The 24,605-nt window shown below is 38.7% G+C and overlaps 1 protein-coding gene across 9 annotated transcripts in view; it reads left to right on the forward strand.

The window, feature by feature from the left end:
- Positions 1-24,605, forward strand: part of GARNL3 (GTPase activating Rap/RanGAP domain like 3) — a 52,760-nt gene that overhangs the window by 21,013 nt on the left and 7,142 nt on the right. For 4 of the 9 annotated variants that reach the window (XM_032200327.1, XM_032200329.1, XM_032200336.1 and 1 more), the window contains exons 10-23: positions 161-259; positions 807-910; positions 2,031-2,139; positions 3,742-3,787; positions 7,219-7,325; positions 10,697-10,818; positions 12,276-12,380; positions 14,262-14,336; positions 15,294-15,405; positions 16,120-16,218; positions 20,506-20,622; positions 21,777-21,949; positions 22,248-22,406; positions 24,353-24,419. In XM_032200327.1, coding sequence (XP_032056218.1) covers positions 161-259; positions 807-910; positions 2,031-2,139; positions 3,742-3,787; positions 7,219-7,325; positions 10,697-10,818; positions 12,276-12,380; positions 14,262-14,336; positions 15,294-15,405; positions 16,120-16,218; positions 20,506-20,622; positions 21,777-21,949; positions 22,248-22,406; positions 24,353-24,419 — 1,494 coding nt within the window. The remainder of the gene's footprint in view (positions 1-160; positions 260-806; positions 911-2,030; positions 2,140-3,741; positions 3,788-7,218; positions 7,326-10,696; positions 10,819-12,275; positions 12,381-14,261; positions 14,337-15,293; positions 15,406-16,119; positions 16,219-20,505; positions 20,623-21,776; positions 21,950-22,247; positions 22,407-24,352; positions 24,420-24,605) is intronic. The other 5 variants (XM_032200330.1, XM_032200331.1, XM_032200333.1 and 2 more) reach the window with 3 other exon arrangements.

Genomic DNA, 24,605 nt, shown 5'->3' on the forward strand with positions numbered 1-24,605 from the left:
GTAGAAAGCCTGGATGACATGAGAAGAAGCTAATTCAGCTTAAACTCTGGTCCTTATGTCCTGAAGGCAGGACCTGTTCCTGTATTTTAATCAGTCATTAGTAGGTGTTCTATTACTACATGTGCTTTGTTTTTGTAACATTTCTCCCTTCCATGTATAGAAACTGGAAGTGAGAGCTTTCAAAGATTTTTGCATCTCTTGGGCGACACAATTACTTTGAAAGGCTGGACAGGCTACAGAGGAGGACTGGACACAAAAAGTAAGAACTCAGCTGAGGCAAAGAAGCAGGGGCTACAATATAAAAGATTTTGCTTGCTGCATGTGCATAATATTTGTTGAAGAAATAATATGATTCCAAAAACTTTTTCACATGCATGCTAAATGCTGTGCTTTACGTGGAAACAGTTAAGCAGGTTAGCTTAAATCACTGGTATGTAATGCAGTGGAAGAGAAGATACATAACTTGTATTTTAAGGTGAACATTTCATTTTATGTTGGAAGGGAGTAAAGAATAACCTGAGATATTAGTTGTTTCATAACAGTAAGGCATCAAGGTTTGAATGTCCCTATGTGATTTTAGGAGGTTAGGTGAAGGATGTCATAGGTTTTAGCTGTGGGAATATGCAGACTAGGTTGCACGCTCAGATTTAGACATCTACGCAAAAACATGCAGCGTGGACATGTTCTAAAATTGGTCAGAAAAAGGGATGACTAAAGAAGGTTTTGTAGAAAGACCTGAAATATCTTTTAATCTTTAGAAAACTTAAAGGATACATTCCTACTAAGAATCTTGTTTTCCTTTGCAGATGATACAACAGGAACCTGTTCCATCTATACAGTTTACCAAGGGCATGAAATTATGTTCCATGTTTCAACCATGCTGCCATATTCTAGAGAGAACAAGCAGCAGGTACATGGTTCCCCCTTCCCCTTCCCTTTTTTTTTTTTTTTTTTTTTTTTAGTGTCGTTAATCACAAACTCCAAAACATCTTAAAATAAAATAGGGAATCTTCTTGCCTGTTAATATTTTAGAAATACAAGTCTTAAGACTTCTGTGAAGAATTTCAAATTTAATTAATTTAAAAATTACTAAATAGTTCGGTACTGAGATGACTTGCAGAACTTCACTGCTGCAGTTGTCACTGCCTTCAAAGAATTTATGAAGGCTGGAAATTAGACTTAATTCTGAATTATCAGGATATGCACATGCATAACATACAACTCATACTCAGGTAGTAATTAATGTAGCTTGAAAGAAACTCTGCTTGTGAACATGTTAATGACCAGTTCTGTGCATTTGCTGTAAAGCACTGCTGTTGCCCTCTCGTAGATGGACTAGATGGATTCTTGGGGTGCTTGTTCAAATATGCTCTCATCCATTGCTTGAACCTTTATGAAGGATTAAAAAAAAAAACAACACAACACTTTATAAGCACATCCATAATGATTTATCTAAAATTACTCACAAATTGTTTTATTAGTCTTTTAGGCAACTATTATAATCATATAATTAGATTATATGTCTTATTTTTTTATTTCCAGTTTTCTCACGTTTTTGCCTTAGGTGACAAGATCACAGCAGAATTCAGAGGACCTTTATTGTTTTGAAAGAATAATAGGATTGGTGTTTTTATCCTTTTATTTCAAGTGGTGGATTTTCTTTTTTGGAATATTACGTGTTCCATACCCTTTTTGTGAATATTAATATTTGGAAATTAGCTTTTCTAACTTAAAAAAAAAAAAAAAAAAAAAAAGGAAAGAAAAAAAATAGCTACACTTTTAGCAGCTGCCTTGTAAGTGCAACATGACATTGCTGAGTTTACTTAATTGTAGTTAGTAATTTATATTGTCTTCAATCATACTTATGATACATTTTCTTAAGACTGGCATTTCCTGAGCTGAATACAGTTTAGGAGTTGTTGTTTCAGGGTTCTGTCATAGAATGTTGATCTCCTTTAAATCCTTGTGTCTGCCTTTTCCTTCCTATTTTTCTTTCCTTTTTTTTCTCTCCTTCTTTTTTTTTCTTTCAGGTAGAAAGGAAGCGGCATATTGGAAATGACATTGTCACTATCGTATTTCAGGAAGGAGAAGAATCTTCTCCAGCATTCAAGCCGTCCATGATTCGCTCTCATTTTACACGTATCTTTTTTCTTACATATGTACTTTTTTTTTTTTTTTGAATAATATTATTATTTCTAATTCTACCCTAATCCCTTTTACATGCTGCTTAGAGAAGGGAAAACTATTTTATGGTTGGCTTTCTGGGCTACAAGTGCTCATTTTGAGCTTCGTATCAACCAACACCCCCAAGTCCTTCTTATCAAGGCTGCTCTCAATCCATTCTCCACCCAGCCTGTATTTGTCTTGGGATTTGCCCCAGCCCAGATGCAGGACCTTGCACTTGGCCTTGTTCAACTTTACAAGTTTCACATGGACCCACTTCTCAACCCTGTCCAGATCCCTCTGGATAGCATTGCTTCTCTCCAGCATGTTGACTACACCACAGAGCATGGTGTCATCGGCAAACTTGCTAACAGTGCACTCGATTCCACTGTCCATTTTGCTGACAATGATGTTAAACATCTTGAAGGTGATGCGGAATAAATGAGCTGATGAATGGAAAACACTGATCAGAATATTCCAGTGCTGTGGTGTTACTCAGCACCAGAAAAATGGTCCTGGAAAATTTTTTGAAAGGTCTGGCCTATAAAGGGATTTCTCTTTCCCTGAGGTACATGATTCTTCTATTGAGTGGCCTTATTGAGAAATGTACCTAACATCTGCCATTTCAGGATGCGTCCTATATACATACGGACTTGTTCATGTCATTGTAAGTAATACACAGGTGGTCCACAGAGTCATATCACCTTCCTGATGTTTTCAGTTAAGAGGAGCCAGGGATAAAGGTGTCCATAAAAATACAGGGGCTGGTCTGTGTGAAATGTGTAAACTTATGTGTCAAAACTTATTTAATTTGTTCACTTTCTACTTTCTACTCACCTTCTTGCATACTATAGCATCCCCTTTTTGGTGCTTCTACAATGGGAAAAGTTAAATATGCAGATATTTCAGTGTGCTGTCCTATATAGCAATGACACATGTAGATTAAGATTGAATTAATCAAATAAAGGCAGCTAGTGTCAGTTCAGATGTCCCAATGTACCTGAAATGTCTGTGCAAGTCTGGCTTACATGATTTAGGGCTTACAGAAGATCTTTACTCTTTTGGAGTGCAAGCTAGAGTCTAGAGAGTATACTCTCAAGCATTTTGAATATATTTTTGTGTATTTCCAGTTTACATCTTTCACTTTATTTTCTTACAACTCTGATAGCAAAATTATTTTGTGGGATTATTCTTCCTCAGTGGGAGTTTCGGCATAAGAGAAGCTAGGAATCATTTTTTGTGTTTTTTTTTTGTTTGTTTTGTTTTGTTTTGTTTTTTTGTTTTCTTTTCTGGTCACCTAAAAGAATTTTTAATCTCAAATCTGTAAAATATGCACATGAAAGGCAGAACTATATAGCACACTTCATGCTTCATATAACAGCAACAAGTATGCATTGTATGCATTTGTGGTAGTAGTTCAATTTTTTAAATTGACCCCTTTTATAATAGTAAAATGTATGGTCTGGAATATTTTGTCTTTATTATTATGCTTGACTACTATTAAATCTGTTGCAGGAACAGATTAAGATATATGTGAGCTTTATTAGTACTGGATTAATTTCCTTAACTGGATGACAGATATTTTTGCCTTGGTGAGATATAATAAGCAGAATGATAGTTACAGGTAGGTTCTGATAGTAACTAATCATTTCATACTTAATTTCTGATTGTTTAGAGGTAATGGGAAAATATTTTGTGTTGTCTACCTGTCTATATGTCTGGAAACCGAATGAACTTTTAAAATTGAAAGACATATGGATCTAGATGCAGAGAACTGTAAATGGGCTCTAAGCTATGTGTTTCTAACAATCAGAATAATGAAATTCTGATACAGTCATAAGCTAAGGGGGCAAAACGAAAGTACTCTTTAGATGAAATGTAAAAAGTGGTGAAAGATATGTCTGCAAGATTCTGATCTGATGAGATCAATGATATAGTGAACTACCTGTATGACGAAAGTTAATTAGACTTGATGCTGTGATAGCTGTGGAGTGGATCTTTACTGGTCCGGGTTCAGCTGTAGCTAAGCAAACCAGCTCGTTTGTAGGGATCTTCAGGATACTTAAGAGATGTACAGTTGATCATCACATACTTAAAACCTAGGGAAATTTTGGTGGCAAATAATATATTTTTCAGTTAGCTGTGGGACCCTCACACATAGAGTCCTGTGCTGTCCAAGTCTGAGTCTGTTAGCTCTCATCAGAATCTGAACAGCAAGCATTCTGGCATTCTAGCATTCTGTAGGCTTTAACAATGTGGTGGTTTTACTCAGGTGGGCAGCTGAGCTCCACCACAGCAGCTCTCTCACCGCTCCTCCTCAAAGGGAAAGAGGGAGAAAATATGATGCAAAGGGTTCAAGGGTTGAGATAAGGACATGGAGATCACTCAACAGTTATTTTGACGGGCAAAACAGACTCAGTGTAGGGAGATAGAGGAGTTTATTGCCTATTACTAGCAAGATGGAGAAATGGGAAACAAAGGAAACAAACTAAGAACACCTTCCCCCCATCCACCCTCTCCCACCTCCTCCCCTCAAATGGCACAGGGGAACAGTAGTCAGCACTTTGCCTCTGCCACTCCTTCACGGTCACTCTCTTCCTCTGCTCCAACCTGGGATCCCTCCCATGGGATGTCATCCTTCCTGAACTGATCCTGCATGGGCTTCCTGCAGGAAGCAGCTCTTCAAGAACTGTTCCAAATATGGGTCTTTACCACAGGGTCCATCTATCAGGAACAAACTGCTCAGACATGGGTCCCCCACAGGCAGCAGTTCCTGCCTGGTCACCTGTTCCTGTGTTGTCCCCTCTCCATGGGCTGCAGCTCTGGCCTGGAATATGCTCTGGCAGGGATTCTCCACAGGCTGTAGCCTCCTTAGGGGCAGATCCACCTGCTTCCACCGTGGCCTCCTCCACGAGCTGCAGCATGGAAATCTGCTCTACTGTGGTATGCCATGGACTGCCAGGGACAACCTGCTCCACCATGGTCCTCTCCACAGGCTACAGGGGAAGTTCTGCTCCAGTGCCTGGAGCACCTCTTCCCTGTCCTTCTTCTCTGACCTTGTCTGCTAGGCAGTTTCTTATTCTTCACTCTCCCAGATGCTATTGCGCAGCATCTTTTTTTCCCTTTTCTTAAAATTGCTCTCACAGAGATGCAAACAACATATAGGCTTGGCTCTGGGCAGGGGCGGGTCCCTTTGGAGAGCTGGCTGAAACCTGCCCTTACGTAATATGGGGTAACTTCTGCATTCTTCTCACAGAAGCCACCCCTGCAGTCCCCCACTACAAAAACCTTGTCACGTAAATGTGTTACAAATGAACAAAGTGGCTTTTACCACATAAACCATTCCAGCTATTGTCCTGAGGTTAATGGTGAGATGCCAGAGATATCTGTCAGTCTTGAAAAAGCAGAATTGCAGAGGGATATCATTATCTGAGCCCATGGGAGGGTTTCGGTTTGGGCTTGAACAAAATAAGCAGTAAAGACAAATAAAAGAGCTGCCCTTTGACTTAAATTGTGTACTGCATTTGTCAGCATAGGACACAGATTTTGCACTATTATTTCTCCTTTACAAAGTAGTAGTAATGTTTGTACTAATCCCTCTTCTATTGAAACTGCTACATCATTTACTATTTAGACTAGGTCAAAAAAAAAAAAGGAGGATTGCATTCACTTTCAGATATGTCTGAGGACAGGACACTGCAAGCTCAGATGCTGAAGTCTCTCATGGCTAAAGAATTTCTACTAGGAAATCAAAATATCTAGATGGGAGATTTTGGGGCATGAAACTAAAATTATGCCTCAAACTGGAATGCATGTGTGCATCTATAACACTAATTCAGAGCTAAAAACTTTGCAAGATGGAAGGGGGAACTCAGTGTGTTAGATTGTGAATGCAGACTCCTAATGATGGTGTCACCGTGTGTGACTTCAATAGTTATTTAGCAAAATTTTAAACTGTTTGTTTATAAATCATTATATCCCACATTTGCAAGACCAAGACAAAGATTGACCATGCTGGGTTTGCTACTCTGTCTGAAGTATCAGTTAGCTTGTAGGGGAAAGAAAGAAGCTGTGTACAGGGGGGTAGACTTAGAAATGGCTTCCAAGAATCAACACAGTCATTAGGTAGATTGGTTTTGCTTCCTCCTTTCCTGAAAATTCCATAACTATAAGGATTCAGGCAGCTTGTGAAAGAGACCAACAGTATGCCTTATACTGATCACCTGGCAGTAGTCCTTTTTTGAACAACCAACCTCATTCTGACAGCTAAGAAATACAGTTAAAGTGTTGAGGGAAGGCATTCTTTTAGCGTCTTCCTCCATGCACGGTATAGACCACAGACACCATCCATCGTCCATGGTTTCAGAAGCTGCTGCTCAGATCTGATCACATTATTCTAACATCATAATTTCTGGATTGCTTTAGAAGGTGTTTTTATTCTTCATAGGCTGAACTATCTTTATAGTCATCTATGAATCCATTTTTTTGTTTGTTTTTTGCTGGTTTTTTTCTGCAACACAAGTTACCTGAACCTTTTTTATCTTAAAGATACTGCATTAATTAAACCATATTGCCTAGCTCCAAAAGTTGATAATTATCAGTAAAAGTTTGGTGTTTCTGGTGTTACTCAAAAAGAATCACATCTTTCACAACTGTGGTGAATGCACAGGTAAGGTGGAAATCTGTAAGGAGAATATGTTTTGTAGGTGAAGAACTGTTCTTTTACGGCTTTTTTGAAAAGGACTAGATTTTGCCAATACCATTAACAGCATTATTCTATGAGTAGAATCGCAGGCTTCTGTTGTAATTGTTACTGTCCCAGTGTTTATGTAAAGGATTCAGAATTTTGGTTCAAGCAATTCATTCCAAATGAATGCCCATTTATGAGTGAGTTTGCTTGCTCGTTTGTTTGTTAGCTTGTTTTTTGTTAGACCTGTGGAAATTCTTACCTTAGACATACCCAGATAACTGTTTCCAGTTCTTTCTCCTGTCTGTAAAAAACGGTGGTTTTTGAACATGGCTTTGAATACAGATAAATACTTGTTCTTTCAATAGGCTGAAAATATTTTCAGAAGAAAGTGTTCCTCTCTTTGGGCCTCCACTTCCATCTCCCCCTGTGTTTACAAATCACCAGGAATTCAGGGATTTTGTGTTAGTGAAATGTAAGTCATTTTTTTATTTTGCTAGAAACACTTTTTAAATAATTACTTTACTAAATTGAAATTCATGATGCTTAAAACGTAAATACATTTTATGGTGTATACTGCTCTTCTGTACATTTTTTTTTCCCAAATCTGTAAAGTAGATGGATGCCAGGTCCAGTCAGATGAACACAAAAATGATTTTCTATGCAGTTATCCTTGTCAGACTACTAGATCTAAACTGACCTTTACATATGTAGAATGTGCAGCCACATATATTTTCATGTTTTCTTATAGGAACCTGAGATCTCACATAATTTATAGTGCTGCTTGATACTTAGTAATAAAAGGTGTTAGGTTAGCATCTCTGAAAGTGTAAGTATTTCTGAATGCATGCTGAATAGTTGCCTTTCTGCACCTTTAAGATCTTTTTAATTCTGTAGTGGTTCAGTTCCAGGTTTCCTTGACACTTGCGCTTCTAAACGAGCCATAAAGAGATATTTGGGAGCAGATCATAGAATCATAAAATAACCCATGTTAGAAGTGATCTCAAAAGATGATCTGGTCCAAAAGGAAGCTGAGATGAGATTATCTAGCAACCTCTCCAATTGCATCTTGAAAACCTCCAATAATGGGAATTTTACCACATCCCCAGAGACATTGTTCCAGTGATCGACCTCACTATAAAAAAAACAAATAACAACAACAAAACACTTCCTTATATCAGGACAAAACCTCTTCTGGTACAACTTGTACCCATTGCCTCTTGTCTTCTCCACGTGGATCCTTGTGAAGGTAGAGCCTCCATTTTCTTTGTAGCCACCCTTTAACTATTGGAATACTGTGATGAGGTGACCTCAGAGCATTCTCCAGGGTGAAAAGACCTAATTCCTTCAGTCTTTCCTCATACAGCAGATTCTCCAGCTTTTTGATCATCTTCATGTCACTCCTTTGGACCCTCTTCAATCTGACCCCATCTCTTTCAAATTGGGGGAACCAGAATTGGACAGTACTTCTCCTGTTTTCAGATGTGATAGAGCTATGTTTCTCCATAGTAACTGGTGTGGTGCTGTGTTTTGGATTTAGGATGAAAATAATGTTGATAACATGCACATGTTATAGTTGTTGCTCAGCAGTGCTTATACTGAACAAAGACTTCTCTTGCTGCAAGGAGCTTGGAAAAGCACAAGAAGCAGCGAGGGGACACAAACAGGACAGCTGACCCAAACTAACCAAAGGAGTTTACTATACCACATGATGTCATGCTGAACAATAAAACTGGGAGGGAGTTGGCTATGAGGGGTGCTACTGTTGCTCGGGGATTGGCTGCGCATTGGTTGGCTGGTGTTGGCTGGTGGTGAGCAGTTGAGTTGTGCATCACTTCTTTTGTTTTCTTTGCCCCTTTTCTTCTGTATTAAACTGTCTTTATCTCTACCACATGAGTTTTACTTTTTTTTTTTTTTTCCCCAAGTTCTCTCCCTGATTCCAGTGGGGAGGGGGTGTGAGCAAATGGCTGTGTGGTGCTAAGCTGCCTGCCAGGTTAAACTGCAACATTGCTCCAGGTGTGGCCTGACAACCACTGAGTAGGGTCAGATGATCACATCTCTATCTCTCCTAGTAAAGCCTCTGTGGATGGAGCACATGATTTGATTTGTCTTCGTTGCAGCACTGGTGCACTGCTGAATAACATTCATCTTGTCTACCAGGACCTAAAAATCCCTTTCAGCAATGCTGCACCCCAGGCACAGATCCTAGCCTGTGGTGGGTTCTTTTGTAATGCCATCGCAGGTGCACTTGGCTTTGTAGAGTTTACTCAACAAGAACTTTATAGAGTTCTTGCTTGCTCACTCTTCTTGCCTCTCTAGGTCTCTCTGTAAGATGACTCTCCCATCGGATGTGTCCACCTCACTACTCAGTGTAGTGTCATCAGCACACATAGTGAGGGTGCTTTCAACCACAAGATCCAGATCATTTATGAAGATGTTGAAAGTGTGGTTCCTAGTGTCAGTTCCTGGGGGACCCCACTTGTGGCAGGTTTCCAGATTGAGTAAAAACCATTAATCACCACATTTTGCCATCTTAACACATTGGGGTGGATTCCATCTAGGTTTGTATGAGTGCATGCCCTGCATAATGGCTGCAGACCAGCCCTTCCAACACAGGTGTTGTTGGACCTACTTGATACTGTGATCTGGATTGTAAGCTACACTGGTAAAAAAAGAGGAAAACAAGGTATTGAGAGCCTCTGCCTGTTCAGCACTATTAGTAACTAGTATCCTTGCCCTGTTCAGCAATGGGCTTACATCTTCACTGTGCTGCTGCTTGTTGCTCGTGTATCTGAAGAGTATGTTCCTGTTCTTGACGTTTTGGGCCAATTTCATTTCTACCTGAGCCTTAGCCTTCCTGCCTGCATCTCTGCATAGGTCTTAGCAAGGTTCTTGTAGTCCTCAGTGTACTCATTGAAGCCTTTTTTCCATAGATGATACGATTCTTTTTTGCTCCTATGTGTACCCAAAAGCTCATTGTTAAGCCAGGGTGGTCTCTTGTTCTGCCTTCATCCTTTCTCTTTGTAGGGGATGGTCTGTTCTTGTTCTTCCAGGAGATTGTTCTCAAATAACTCCCAGCGCTCACAAGCTCCTATGCCCTCCTTGCATGCTTCCCATGAAATCCCTCAAAGCTGGGCTCTGAACATACTGAATTTGGCTCTTCTAAAATCCAGAATCTTTGTCCTATTGCTGGTCTTCAGTGTGCTCAAAAGGCTCTTAAACTTCAGTGTTAGGATTTCTATATCCAAGGCTATTATTGGTAGTTGTGTTGTCAAGTTCACAGTTTGCAGGCAGTAAACCTAGTTCACCTTTGGCATGTCCAGCATGTGTAGCAGGAAGCAGTCCTTAATGCATTCCAGGGACCTGATGGAGGATCTGTGCACTGCTGCGTTGTGTTCCCAACAAGTGTCCGGGTAATTGAAATTACCCTTGAAGATAAGGTTTTGTTGGCCTGAGACGTCTTTGAGCAGCGGAAGGTTTCATTGGCCTCGTTGTCCTGACTGGGAGTTCATTAACAGACATCTAACATAATCGTAAGGATTACAATTACACACTTACCTGACAGGAACTTTACTAGTAACTTATTTTGCACACATTACTAACAAATATTTAAATTGGTTTAGGACTTAAACTGATTAGTAGTTTGTCTTTAATTTTTATATCAGGAGGTTATTGGGGTGCCTTGTAGAATACTGCTATTAGTCTTTATTTCCCTTTAAGCTTGAGGGATTGTTATTTACTAAAAAAAATGCAAAAAGTGGTGAAACTAAGTTACTATGGGAAAACTGGTTATATTTATATAATAGCACATTAAAATAACATATCTTCTTTTCCATTATATTTTAGTAATAAATGGTGAAAAAGCCACCTTGGAAACCCCAACATTTTCTCAGAAACGTCAGCGCACTCTAGACATGCTGATCCGCTCTTTATACCAGGACCTGATGCCTGATCTACACAAGGTAAATGTAAGTCAGAAAGTCAGAAGTGATCTCTGTGCATCTCATGTGTTCTCTCCTGCTTTCACTAGGACACTGAATGTTCTGTTGCTTTAAAAGGCTGTAATTCTGATGAGCACTGGATTGTGTACACTAGGCTAAATACTAATAGTGACATAGTTTGTTTTACAGTTACATGAAAATTGACAGGCTGTCCTTTCAGGGTAGGACTGTCCATGCGTGTCCACGCAATCCAGTTGGCAACCAGTCATGAGTGATGTTCCCCGGGGGTTGGTGTTGGGGCCCATCCTCTTTAATACATTTATTGATGATTTGGACAAAGGAACTGAATGCCCCCTCAGTATGTTTGCTCAGTAAATTGGGGGTAAGTGTTGATCTGCTGGAGGGTAGGAAGGCCCTGCAGGCCTGGAACCTGGACAGGTTGGATTGATGGGCAGAGGCCAATGGGATGAGGTTCAATATGGCTAAGTGCCAAGTCCTGCACTTTGGTCACAACAACCTCACACAATGCTACAGGCTTGGGGCAGAATGGTTGGAAAGCTACACAGAGGAAAAAGATCTGGGGGTGTTGGTCAATGCTCACCTGGACATGAGCTGGAAGTGTGCCCAGGTGGCTAATGGCATCCTGGCTTGTGTCAGGTATAGTGTGGCCAGCAGAACCAGGGAGGTGCTTGTCCCCCTGTACTCTTCTCTGGTGAGGCTACACTACAAGTACTGTGTTCAATTTTGGGTCCTGCACTACATGAAGGACATTGAGACCCTGGAGTGTGTCCAGAGAAGGGCTATGAAGCTGGTGAAGGGTCTGGAACACAAGTCTTATGAGGAGCAGCTGAGAGAACTGGGGTTGTTTAGTCTGGAGGAGGCTCAGGGGAGACCTTACTGCTCTCTACAACTACCTGAAAGGAAGTTCTGGGGAGATAGGGGTCAGCTTCTTCTCACAGATACCTAGTGATCAAGAGGGACGAGAGGGAATGGCCTCAAGTTATGCCAGGGAGGTTCAGGTTGGAAATTAGGAGATTTCTTCTCAGAAGGAGAGGTTAGGCATTTGAACAGGTTGCCCAGGGAGCTTCTGGAGTCACTGTGCCTGCGGGTGTTTAAGAAAAGGTTAGAGGTGGTACTTAGGAACATGGTTTAATGGGTAATATTGGTGGTAGGGGGATGGTTGGACCAGATGATCTTGGAGGTCTTTTCTAACCTTTATGATTCTATGTCTGCAACCTTTGTTGCAATTGTATAGTATGAAAGTGGTAAATGATGACAAGTAGGAAAGTAAAGAAGTCAATGATTTGAAAAATAGTGATTACTGTTCTCTGAGAAGCAATACAGTTAGATTCATCATGACAGGAAAGTATATTAAAAGAAAAGCAGACAATGTAAATGGTATTGTATTAAATTGACTAATTTTGTATTCAAAAATATGAAAACCTGATTTAATTTTAAAACAAAAGCATTTTTTTCTGTTTTAGAACATGCTTAATAGAAGGTCTTTCAGTGATGTGTTGCCAGAGTCCCCGAAATCAACACGGAAAAAAGAAGAAGCTCGGCAAGCAGAATTTGTCCGACTTGGTCAGGTGGGATCAATTTAGCAAGGATGCATCTATGTTTACAAAGACTATGTCATCACTTTATAGGCATACTGGATTTTGGTGTGCTGTAAATACTAGCAATGAAGATATATAAAATACTTTAAACAGCTTTATTCTCTGAGTGGAACTGTGTTTATATGGTATTTCGCTAGAGTGTTTAGCCCTTTTAGAATCAGCACACTTTCAGTTATACATAGCTGAAGAATTCATGATACTGTGACCATGTGTCTTTTGGCACCATCCCTGTAGCAGTATGTATCTATATAGTTTGATTTAGTGGTTTGCTAAATGCTTTTGCAGGTGAAAGGCCAGCTTATGTAACTGATAAAAGGTTCCTCTAATCAGCTGACCCACAGAAAGAATTGTGTAGATGTGTCAGAGGCTCTATGTCCAAGTGGAAGCCAGTGACGAGTGGGGACAGATCCCCAGGGATCTGTCTTGGGACTGATACTGTTTAATATTTATATCAGTGACATAGACAGTGGGATTGAGTGCATCCTTAGCATATTTGCTGACGACACCAAGCTCATTTATGTTTATATTTATATATTTATGTTTATATATTTATGTTTATATTTATATATTTATATTTAAAGAGCCTATCACCATATTGATAAACACTCTTTGGGACCACCCTGATGGCAGGGGTAGTAACAAGAGTTGGCCTTTTAGTACCTCAGCACTTCTGATTCCAACCAATTTAAAAAAAAAAAAAAAAAAAGAATAAAAAGAAAAGGCTACAAGACTTTGCTGTAGAAGGAAAGGATGCTAGCCAGAGGGACCTGGACAGGCTGGAGAAGTGGGCACATGTGAACCTAATGAAGTTCAACAAGTCCATGTGCAAGGTACTGCACCTGGTTTGGGGCAATCCTGGACATGAAGGAGACTAGGAGAAGCACTCTTTGAGAGCAGTCCTGCAGAGAAAGGCTTGGGGGTTCTGGTGGATGAAAAGCTTGAAATAAGCCAGGAGTGCATGCTTGCAGGCCAGAATGCCAACTGAATCCTGGGCTGCATCAACAGAGGAATGGCCAGCAGGTTAAGGGAGGGGATGGTCTCCCTCTATTCTGCCCTTCTAAGGCCCCACTTGAAGTAGTGCCTCCAGGTCTGGGCCCCCCAGAACAAGAAGGATGTTTATCTTTTAAGAGCGGGTCCAGAGTGGGTCTACAAAAGTGCTCAAGGGGATGGAACACTTGTCCTATGAAGAAAGGCTAAGAGAGCTGGGGCTTTTCAACCTACAGAAGAGAAGGCTCCGGGGTGACCCCATTGCAACCTTGCAGTACTTAAAGGGGACGTAGAAAAAAAGATGGGGAACGACTATTCTTAATCAGATAAAGACAGGATAAGGGGGAATGGCTTTAAACTAAAAGAGGTGAGATTTAGATTAGAGGTTAGGAGGAAATACTTCACTTGGAGGGTGGCGAGGTACTGGAACAGGTTGCCCAGAGAAATTGTGAATGCCTCATCCTTGGTTCAAGACCAGATTGGACGAGGCCCTGAGCAACCTGATCTAGTGAGTGGTGTCCCTGCCTATGGCAGGGTGGTTGGAACTGGATGATCTTTGAGGTCCCTTCCAACCCAAGCCATTCTATGATTTCATTCTGTCGTTCTGTTGATTACTATGTTGGACACTTCATATTTTGAGCTTCTTTTTTTTTTTATAAGCTATGTATGCTTTGGCTGCAGCTCCATAGTGATCAGTGCAGTCTTTCTTCAGGGTATAGATAATTCCCCTTCTTTCTTAATAACTGTAATAGCAATTCCAAGCTGTAAACTACTTTGTCATCCGAAGTTGTCCTTTCTTCTTAGGCTTTAGGTTATATATTAGTGACAAAAGCTTAATTTAACTAAAATACCTGTTTGTATTAGGCGCTGAAATTGAAAACCACTGTGAAAGGGGATACACCAGCTACCCTGGCAACCACCAGCTTTTGTAAAAAGGAGGTGAGTGAACCCATTTGTGTAAGGAGAGTTCAAAAAAAAAAAAAAAAAAAAATTCAGTTGAGCATGGCACTGTGTATCGGTTGAAAATATTATTTATTTACTTTTCTGATTAGATACTATAGCAGCAAAGTTGTAATGTATAGTGTTAAAGTGATTCTTCAGCCCATAGCAAATGAATAAAGGATAAGCCTGAAGGTAGTAGTACTTCTCATGCTAATGCAAGTCTGGATATTTTTATATCTGAGCATATTTCATGAAAAAAAAATATATTTTTTCCATAACCAATCATCTTGTGATTATTTTAACATCTTTATCAAGTTTAAAGCAAAATTTAGTTGTGTTTTTATTTCCTGTACCTACATTTTTTTTACAAGGCATAGGAGTGAAAAATGTAAATTACACTTTTCTATGTGCATCTTATATATAGAAGCTTCAGAAGTGCTTGTAGAATTTCAGACTTCAGCTTAATACTTAATATTAGAGAAGAGATGGGGGAGGGGACAGAATTTGGGAGGTAAGTACAGAGAACACATGACAAAATAACAATTTGGGGGAAAGGTAGTTTTAGCAGTACCATGTCTAAATATCACAAATGAACCATGAAATGAAATCAAACTGTATATGCATGGAGGTGCATATATTTTAAGTCTGTATTTTAATTGTTTAATAACAAATTTCCAGGGTTACACTGAATATCAGCAGCTTGGGTTTTAATTCCAGTGTTCCAAGAGTGTATCTTATACTTATTAGTCTCCAAATCCAATTGGTAGGGAGAGTATTTCTCTGCAAGAAAATTAATTAGATTTTGATATTTCAAATTCAAAAAATATACTTTAAGAAATGTATCCTGCCAAAAGTATTTACTTGTTCTTACATGTTACTGTCTTATCTCATTCGTGTCTATATGGTCAGTATTTCTTAGTATAATTAATATGTATCCCTTATGTTACATCATAGCCTTGGGAGTCCCAATCTTTCTGCAGTAATTTTCCTCATGAGGTTGTCTGTGCAGATTCCTGGGGCCAGTCCTTGCTGGTTTCTACAGATGCTGGCATCTTGTTAATTGATGGTTAGTAAATGATGCTGTGTTCTTGTGTCAATTATTTATGTATCTGACCATTTTCTTCAAAATAAATGTTCATAAGCTCTGTTTAGGTAATTGGTAAGTCCTCACCTGCAAGGATAGTACCAATCCAAGTGAATCTATTACATTTATGTAATCTAGCTGCAGATTTTTTTCTCTGCATCAAAATCCTTATTTGGAGCCAATTTTCATGCAGATTTCTGAATGTTTTGTTATTTCAGATGCTGTTATCTTGACCATCTGAAAAGATTTATGAAGTCAAACCCAAACTCAAGGAGCGTCTGGATTTTTTAGCCCTTGATGATACTAATGAACATGAAGCACAAGGCTTATGTGGTGATGAAAGCCTGTTTCTTCCATAGCAGTGCTTTTACTAGTTTGACCTCTTATATTCTGTGTGCCACATAAGGCCATTGGGACTAAGGGAATTAAGTTAGTTCTCAGTGAAAATTTTCAGACTTTCGAAAGAAAGGTCCCTTTCAGGCTTCAGTTGCATAATTTCATCCATAGCAATGATAAAACACTCCTATAAGGAAGTACTGGTTATGATGCTGCAGCATACATACGAGCTTTGTTGCAGGATGTTTCATTTTCGTGAGAAAAAACAAGACTTATTTTATTAGAAAGAAATAGTTCAGAACCATTGACTCCCAAATTTTATCAGAATTTTAAAGAAATATGTGTGTTTTCTTTTTTTAGATGGTCAGCCATCAGTTCAAGTATTTGATAAAACTCTCCAAATAAAGCAGATGCATGTGTTGGAAGCTCTGGATCTTTTGATTGCCCGAACAGACAAAGGTAGGAGAGGTCCTTGTTATTTGGTTCTCATATGAATGTCTGTTTAACTGTTTATTTGGAAGACATATCAGTAGAAGGGAATGCCTTAGGTGCTTTTCTTTAAGAGTTGTTTTTGTTTTTTAACTCGGAAGCATGCTGTAGAATTTTAATTCCCACACCACTAGATTTATATAATCACCTCTTGTCACATCACATAGCTATCCTTAAATTGTTGTAATTAGGTTTTTGAGCTCTGAGTTTATTGTTCTCCTTTTCAGATCTTTCCACTACTTTCCCTTTGCTGATTTCCTCTGGAATTGCTTACGTACATGCCCTATAGCTTTAGGGTTTGTAAGTGTCTTGAGGTAATCATGTTCTTATCAGTGGCAAGTGCATTAGATGCCTCATTTAGAATAAGGGAGTGCATACAACAACTACTGTTTGTTGTTTGTTTTTTTTGCTTGTTTTTCTAAAAGGTGTGGAAAAAAATCTCTAGATGTTCAGAATCATGCTTCAGAGCAAACCTGAAACTGGCCATATTGAATCATCAAATGGTTTTGGTTGGAAACAACTTTTCAAGACCTCTTAGTCCGACCTCCCTGCCATGGTCAGGTACATCTTTCAGTAGATGAGGTTGCCCAAAGCCTCATCCAGCCTGACTTTGAACACTTCAGGAGATGAGACATCCACAGCTTCTCTGGGCAACCTGTTCCAGTGCCTCACCACTCTCATAGATTAGAGAAAAGGAATAAATTCTTCGCTAGATCTACCGTCTTTCCATTTGAAACTATTACGCCTTGTGCTGTCACAACGTGCCCTTGTAAAATGTCTCTCTCTGTCTTTCTTATAAGCCTCCTTTAAGTATTGAAAGGCCACAATAATGTCTCCTCAGAGCCTTCTTTTATCCAGGCTAAAAGAACACAGCTTTCTCAGCCTTTCTTGTAGGTGTTCCAGCCCTCTTATCATTTTTGTGACCCTTCTCTGGATCCACTTTAACAGGTCCATGTCCTTCTTGTGCTGGGGGCACCTGAGCTGAACACAGTACTCCAGGTTGTATCTCACAGGGGCAGTGTGGAGTGGGGGAGTATCACTTCCCTCGACCTTCTAAGCCACACTTCTTTTTGTGCAGTACAGGATATGACTAACTTTCTGGGCTGAAGGTAGACATTACTGGCTCGTGTCAGATTTGTCATCCACCAGGATATAGTTGGTCTCCAGCTACTCTTAGAACTCAACACTCTGGAAATCTCCCTAGCTGAATAATGTGTTTGTTCAGTTGTACAAAAACATGGAGGAAATTACTTATGCTGTCACTGTTCTACCAAATGTGTTACTGGTTTTTGTTCTGTGATTTGTAACCAAATTCTAGTGCTATAGATTATATTCTCTTGAATGTTTTGGTATAAAAACAAAAACTTAAAACCCGTCTGTCCGAACAACTTTTTTTTTTTAAAAGGATTAAATGTCCCTAAAATACGCACTTTTTCAGTTAGGTACTTTTTACCCAAAAGTCTGTGAAGTGAATACTCACAGTGCAAGAACAGGATCTGTATGTGTCACACAGATGAAATAATTAGAAATCTGGTTGTTTTATTGTTTTTTTTACCACATTATATCTGTTTGCTCAATATTAGCTGAAGTGACATTTACCCAAGCTAAGGGTAAAATGTGGTTCTTTTCATATCATTGGGAGTTGCCCATTTTGGCTGGACCTGATGAAATTCATCCTGGAACCCTTGCAGAACCAGCTGAGATTACCTGAGAGGCATTTGCAGTCATCTCTGAAGACACGTGGCGGGTGGGTGACATTTTTGAAGATCTGAAAAGGCGAGTTGTATCTGAAGCTTAGTTTATGAAGCTTCTAGAATAGATAATTGCATTTAATAGTCAAAACGCTGTGATGATTGGTTAAAACTGAAGAGAGAGATGTTACAAGCCATTTTGAGGTAACAGGATTAGGCATTACTGGCATCAATTCATGATGCTTCGAGCGTATTTTGATAAAGACTTTTTGTGTAAAAAGTTGAAGAGAGTTTTGACTGCTGTTGTGGGTGCTTTCTGAATCATTTAGAGGAGAGAAAGGTCTTTTGTTCTTGCTAGTATCCTTGCCTCTTGTTTTGTATTTGTATGCCATAGTGAAACTGAGATCTGGAGTGGAAGTTATCATTGCCCGTTATTTTCAGACTATGCCTTAGTCTAGTTTTCCATATGGTCTTCTGGAGACCCTCTTCCTATCCCCATGGTGACTGATGTTGGCTGATAAAGGAAAATGAGAAAAATAATGAGTTAGATGGGTAAAAGCAATCTTATATTGGGTGTACAAATTGGTATTAAAGACTATATGGGTTTTTAGGATATAATAATATGTTACAAGGTTAACTTTGTATGTACTTTAAATGCGTCCTTCTGATGTACTTCAAGTGCATCGATGTAGAACTGGTATTTTAAGACTCAAGCAGGAAGACTGATGTTCGTGTTATGAAAATGTTCATATAGAATGTGGTATTATCCAGCACTCAGTACTAACAACCAGGTTTGAGATCACTTTAAGGCAGCTCATTTCAGAAAAAAAATCCTGTTTCCACTGCTTTCTAGTACCCTCTGCATTTCTGAGAGAGAGAGGAAGTGTTAACAGTGAAACTAGAAGATAATGCTATCACTGAGATTTTTCAGGTCAGCATACCAACAGAAGGGGGTATTTCAGGCACCAACAATACATCTGGTATTAATGAAAGATGCAGAAATTGCTTTGGTAGCAGTGCTCTCTTTTCTAATGTTGATTAAATTTGTCTTAGTAATGAGAGATGAGTTATAGAAGTGGATCCACTTTGTCCTCGAAACATGTTTGTTTATTTTTTTGCTACAACTTATTTTGTGAAACACCTAGACATGGTGAAGGGAAAGGAGGAAGAGCTCCTTCACTTGGAATAATCAAGTCTGTAGGAGGTGAAGAAAAACTCTCTTAAAAAAAACAACACCAAAGAAAAGCTTGGATGATAGTCAGTTTCATGAGCAGCCACAGATATATGTAACACCGCAATGGGGTTATTTGGGACATTTGCAAAACAACTAGTATCCTGAAGGAGGAACGCATTGAGGAGTGCAATCTCTAGGATGCATCCTATAGGACACACCTGAAAAAGAGACAGAGCTGAATTAATGAGTAGTAATGCTGTTCTTGAACGTTTGATTTAGCTTATGTTTTCTGGCCTTCCTTTCAAAAGGGTGAATTTTGCTTGCCATTCTTCCTCCATGAACTCATTCATGGAAGCACACATTCTTGTGTGTACATTCTTGAAAAGAGAGAGATTGCATATATTTTATTTTCCTTTTATCGGTGTTGACAGTAAGAATTTGCTGGTTGATCAGTGTTTCAAGTTGTGGTGGACTTAAGGAAACATTGCATCTTCTTTTCTCTTACTCTTTCTATGGGAAAAGAAGGTCATAAAGGTTCCAGAAGCTGCCCTGATTCATGTTTATCTATTATCAGAATTGAAGGCAGCACATGTGATCTTGCTTTTGTATTTACTGTTGGGTCCACACTGACTATATATTAAGAAAGTGTGCTTATGTTTCCAGCTACACCAGCTAGACTAGTAACAGAGTATACCTTTGTCAGAAAATCTTGCTTTACTTGCATTTTAAGAAACTTGGCTTTTAGTTAGGAAACTACTCTTAACAATAGCTTATTTCCAACTGCAAATAGTAGTGTATCATTTATTTATTTATTTATTTTAAATTTCGGAGTTGTGTATTCCACTCATGTCTCTCTTTGTGGAAAAAACATTTAGCCGTGGTGGTGGGTGCTGTGCTATTTTTGCAGTTGGAATATGCCTTGAACCTAACTTGCCTAACTTTGAAGAACTGATAAGCAAAACCAGTCCGCATCCAAAAGGTTTTCAGACTATGTTAAGGATCCAGGTATCAGCTGCTAGGCTGGATGGTTCCAGAATTTAAAGTTAACCCTTCTCTCTTGCCTTTAGTTTGTATCTGTCGTATTTTCACCATCTTCTAGCAGTGTAGGTTTTACTGTTTTGAGGCTCCTATTATTTATTGCTGCAGCACCATCTGATGGGAAACTCTGCTAGTGAACTGAAAGGGTTGCTTACTGGAATTGTAGAGTCTAAATAGAGTTCACAAGCAGTCTTCCTGTCACATTGCTGCTTACACTCAGAGAAGCAAAACTGTTTAACTTTACTTTTATGGCAATGCTCTGTCTGGTAGGTGCTTCATCTCTTTGGAAGTATTAATTTCAAACCACCACTGTCTTTTTCTAATTTGCTGTTTCCTGACTTTCTCCATCTTCAGGAAAAGACTCTCGTCTCCTTGTCTTCAGATTGAGTGCTGTCCAAAAAGATATAGAAACAAAGCAGATGATAAGAAGCAAATATGACTGCAGAGAAAATAAATTGGAGAGAACAAAAGGTGGCTTTATTATCTTGTATTAAACGTGTCCACTGTGGTATTGTGCCAGTAGTTGCCAGGGTTTATTAGCTCCCTTGAGGCTGTTGTAGGTATTCACCTTTAGTTTTATCTCTGGACAGTTAATTCAAACTTCAAGCTTATGTGTGAAAATAACATAGGGTACAGTCCAGCCTATCATTTGAGAACTTGGTAAAAAAAAAAAAATACCATGTTACTTGGCAATCACTGCTGATGAAAAGCTCTGGTGAAAAACAGATATGTCGCTTTCAGGATTGAGGAGTATAAGAAAAATTATGCATGGATGTAAGACTGAAATAAAGGTCACTGTGAGGTAGAAGAATAATGGCAAATCTTTTTTTAATTAGTAGTGCTTAGAATAGTTTGGGTATTACAGATTATTTTAGTAGATGTAAACATTTTATAAACATAGAAGAGGAGGCTGAGGGGAGACCTCATCACAGTCTACAACTTCCTCGGAAGGGGGTGTCGAGAGGCAGGAGACCTTTTCTCCATTAACACTAGTGACAGGACCCGCGGGAACGGGGTTAAGCTGAGGCAGGGGAAATTTAGGCTGGACGTCAGGAGGGGGTTCTTCACAGAGAGGGTGGTTGCACACTGGAACAGGCTCCCCAGGGAAGTGGTCACTGCACCGAGCCTGTCTGAATTTAAGAAGAGATTGGACTGTGAACTTAGGCACATGGTCTGAACTTTTGGGTAGACCTGTGCGGTGTCAAGAGTTGGACTTGATGATCCTTAAGGGTCCCTTCCAACTCAGGATATTCTATGATTCTATGATTCTATGATTCTATGATTTTCCGATATTCAGCATCAAGCTTCCTTGGAAAGCTGGAAACTGCAGAATAGTAAAGAAAAAAACATATATTTACTCTTTTACTTGCAAAAGGAGTAAGGGGGAAAATAGTTTTCAAAAGAGTTACAGCCTTTTGTCTTTTTCTAGAATTTAATATTATCCTGTTGGGATGTTTGTAATTCTGTGGTGCTCAGGTATCAGATACCCATTGTACTAACCATCATACAAATACAGAACAAAAACAAAAACAAAAAACAAAAAACAAAAAAAAAAAAAAAAAAAAAAAAAAAAAAAAAACAGTCCTTCCCCAAATACTTACATCCTAAATTGTTTTTTTTCTTAGGCTGCCATTTGTATGCCATTAATACTCACCATGGCAGTGAACTGAGGATTGTTGTGGCTATTCGGAACAAACTACTTCTCATCACAAAGAAATACAATCCATGCAACAGTTTAACCAGCAGCTCTCTGCTGTCATTACCTGAATCTCCAGTAGACGAGTTCCAGTACATCCGGGTATGTGTAATCTAATCACTAATCACTTTTACAGACTGGGCAGCACTCAGCTAATGGAGGGAAAAAGGCAAAGAGCGTGCATTTTATCGTCTGGAACCTCCAGACAGATGTAAGTGAGAAGCAATATGATGGTGATCCATCATTTATATGCCAAAGAAATATTTCAGACTTCTTAAATTGTCATCTTGTTCTGTATCATGCTTCTCTGCTTAGATTACATCCTTGTAAATTCATGGAGTAATGCAATATTCACACTAAGAGCCTGAAAAAGAGAATAATACTATTATTTATCTCATAGGAAATATGCCTTTCTGACCCTCCAGTGGTTATGACACTGGTGGATGGACCTACTGGAGACAGTGACAATATGATCTGTGTGGCATATCGGCATCAGTTTGATTTAGTTAATGAAAGTACTGGGGAGTCCTATAGACTGCATCATGTTGAAGCAAACAAAGTAAGTTTCTAGCATTGAAACTATTTTCTTGCAGAATTGGTCCATGCTGTGCTGACCTCCTGGGAGCAGCATTCATGGAGATCCTCTCATCTCCTTTACTTTTGACTTCTACTTTAGAGTACTCGGAGACATTTTTGGAATGTGTGATAATAATCACTCCTAAGAGAGGTAGTTATAAGGTATGACATATTAGGAAATATGACATATTAGGAAAGAGCTTGTGTTTCAAGCTCTGGAATATTGCTGTCAGTATAAATGCAAAGCCATTTTTTCTCCTTTCTTAGTCAATATTCTGATTTTTGTCTTTTCTTCATGGTCTCAGTGTTTTATTCTTTAGGAGGTTGCAGCAAAATAATTTCAGGTTTTGGCCACCATTATCTCCTTCTGATTTGCCTATTTGCATGTACTAAAACTGAAATATTTGTGTATATCTTTTAGTTCTAAACTGCTGCCCAGCCAAGTAATACATTAACTGGGACATAGGGTTGGGATTTAAGTAAATATCCTTGTTTTTGGAAGAGGGTTCAAATGTTTCCTGTTGCTGGGAAGATAATGATCTTCAGCATTTTGAAAATCAGATAATTTCAATAATTTCTTAATACGGATGTGAATGTATAGCTTTAAGCGTAATTTTAAAAAAAGAACCTTTTACAGGGTTGCTCTTGTGTTCTGTTGACTTCTATGCTCATAATGGTATAAGGTATGTCTCTTTTGATTTGATGCTTCTTGTTGATTTTTTTTTTAAATCATCTGTATTGTCACTCAGATTTGATGATGAAGAGGGTTGGTACTCCTAGCATTGGCAATACAGTGTTAAGATTCTTCACAGCAATGGGAATCTATTTTAATCTGGATTAAGAAGGAAATACAATTAAAGAATGTGGACAGTCAAGAATCACCCCCCTCTGTTCTCTTCCCCAGTAACCCTTATTTCCTTTGAGAACACAGACAAAGCAGGAAGTTAATTAGATCTGTGCCAGTGATTTTTGTGTTGTTGAAATTGGTTACCAAATTATTTCCACAGGTCACAAAGCAGAAATGTCTTTCAGTTGCTACGAAGGATGGGTCAAAACATGTTTTGTGTAGATATATATAAGATTCCAGGTCTGTTTAACAGTTCTTGCCTTATATTTGTCTTAAATCAAGAGAACATCTACTTTATTGCACAAAGGAAAGCCATGAAGTTCATGAAGTCAATCTCCAGCCCTGCCCAAGTAGCAAATAGTGTGGTCTAGGAGACATTTGTCTAATCCAGTCTTAAGTTTTTCATCAGGGAGGTCTCCTTTTCTGAATGTATATACTACTACTTATGGGTGTCTTGTTTTTCTTTTAATTTAACTGTAAAAGACAAATACGGGATTAACGTATGAGAATATAAGTAGCCTATGCTATGCAAAAAACATTTTAGTTTATCCAGCAGTGGTTTTCAGTTTCTAAATTCAGCTTATTCAGTAATTCTTGAAGTACATCCATGTCAATCAATGTACCTGTTAGTGGTTTTGATCCAGTAATTGGCACTTTTGATCTTTCTGCTAGTCATGATTTTCAGTGGAGCTTTTTAGATTTCACTTTTTGGAAAGAATTGCTATTTTTAGCATAGCATGTTAATTCAAAGCTATCCTGAAATAACTCAATTTCCCAAAATTTATATTGTCAAGTAAGTTAGGTATGTTTGTATCATTTTATACTGTAGGTATGTATTTATACTGAAGGTACAGAATTGAATATGCATTACTGAAATACAGCATTGAATACAAAAGAAATTGATTTCTATCCTATCGGCATCCTGAAAATGAATCACAAAAGACAAATAGTGTTGTGGTTTTTTTTTTCTTTTATCTGTAATTGTGCACCAACTGATTTGATTGCTTCTTAGTCAAAACCTGGTCATAGTAACATCAGTATCCTATCTGCCTGATCATTACCCTTTCCTATTATCATTGCAGGTAAATTTTGTTGCAGCTATTGATGTATATGAAGATGGTGAAGCTGGCCTACTATTATGTTATAACTGTAAGTAGTTAGGGAAGACTGGAAATAATAATATCTCAATATGTAATTCTTTCTTCATTGGAGTTTAGATCTGTATTTTAAAGTTTCAGTGTTTCATGGAAAGTATTTCAAAATACATTTTTTTTTTTCAATTTAAGTGCATGTTAGAAGGACTAGAAATGGAAGTATTGTTTCATTGTGGCGTGT

The sequence above is a fragment of the Aythya fuligula genome, chromosome 19, assembly GCF_009819795.1.
Source record: "Aythya fuligula isolate bAytFul2 chromosome 19, bAytFul2.pri, whole genome shotgun sequence".
In the NCBI taxonomy this organism is placed as follows: domain Eukaryota; kingdom Metazoa; phylum Chordata; class Aves; order Anseriformes; family Anatidae; genus Aythya; species Aythya fuligula.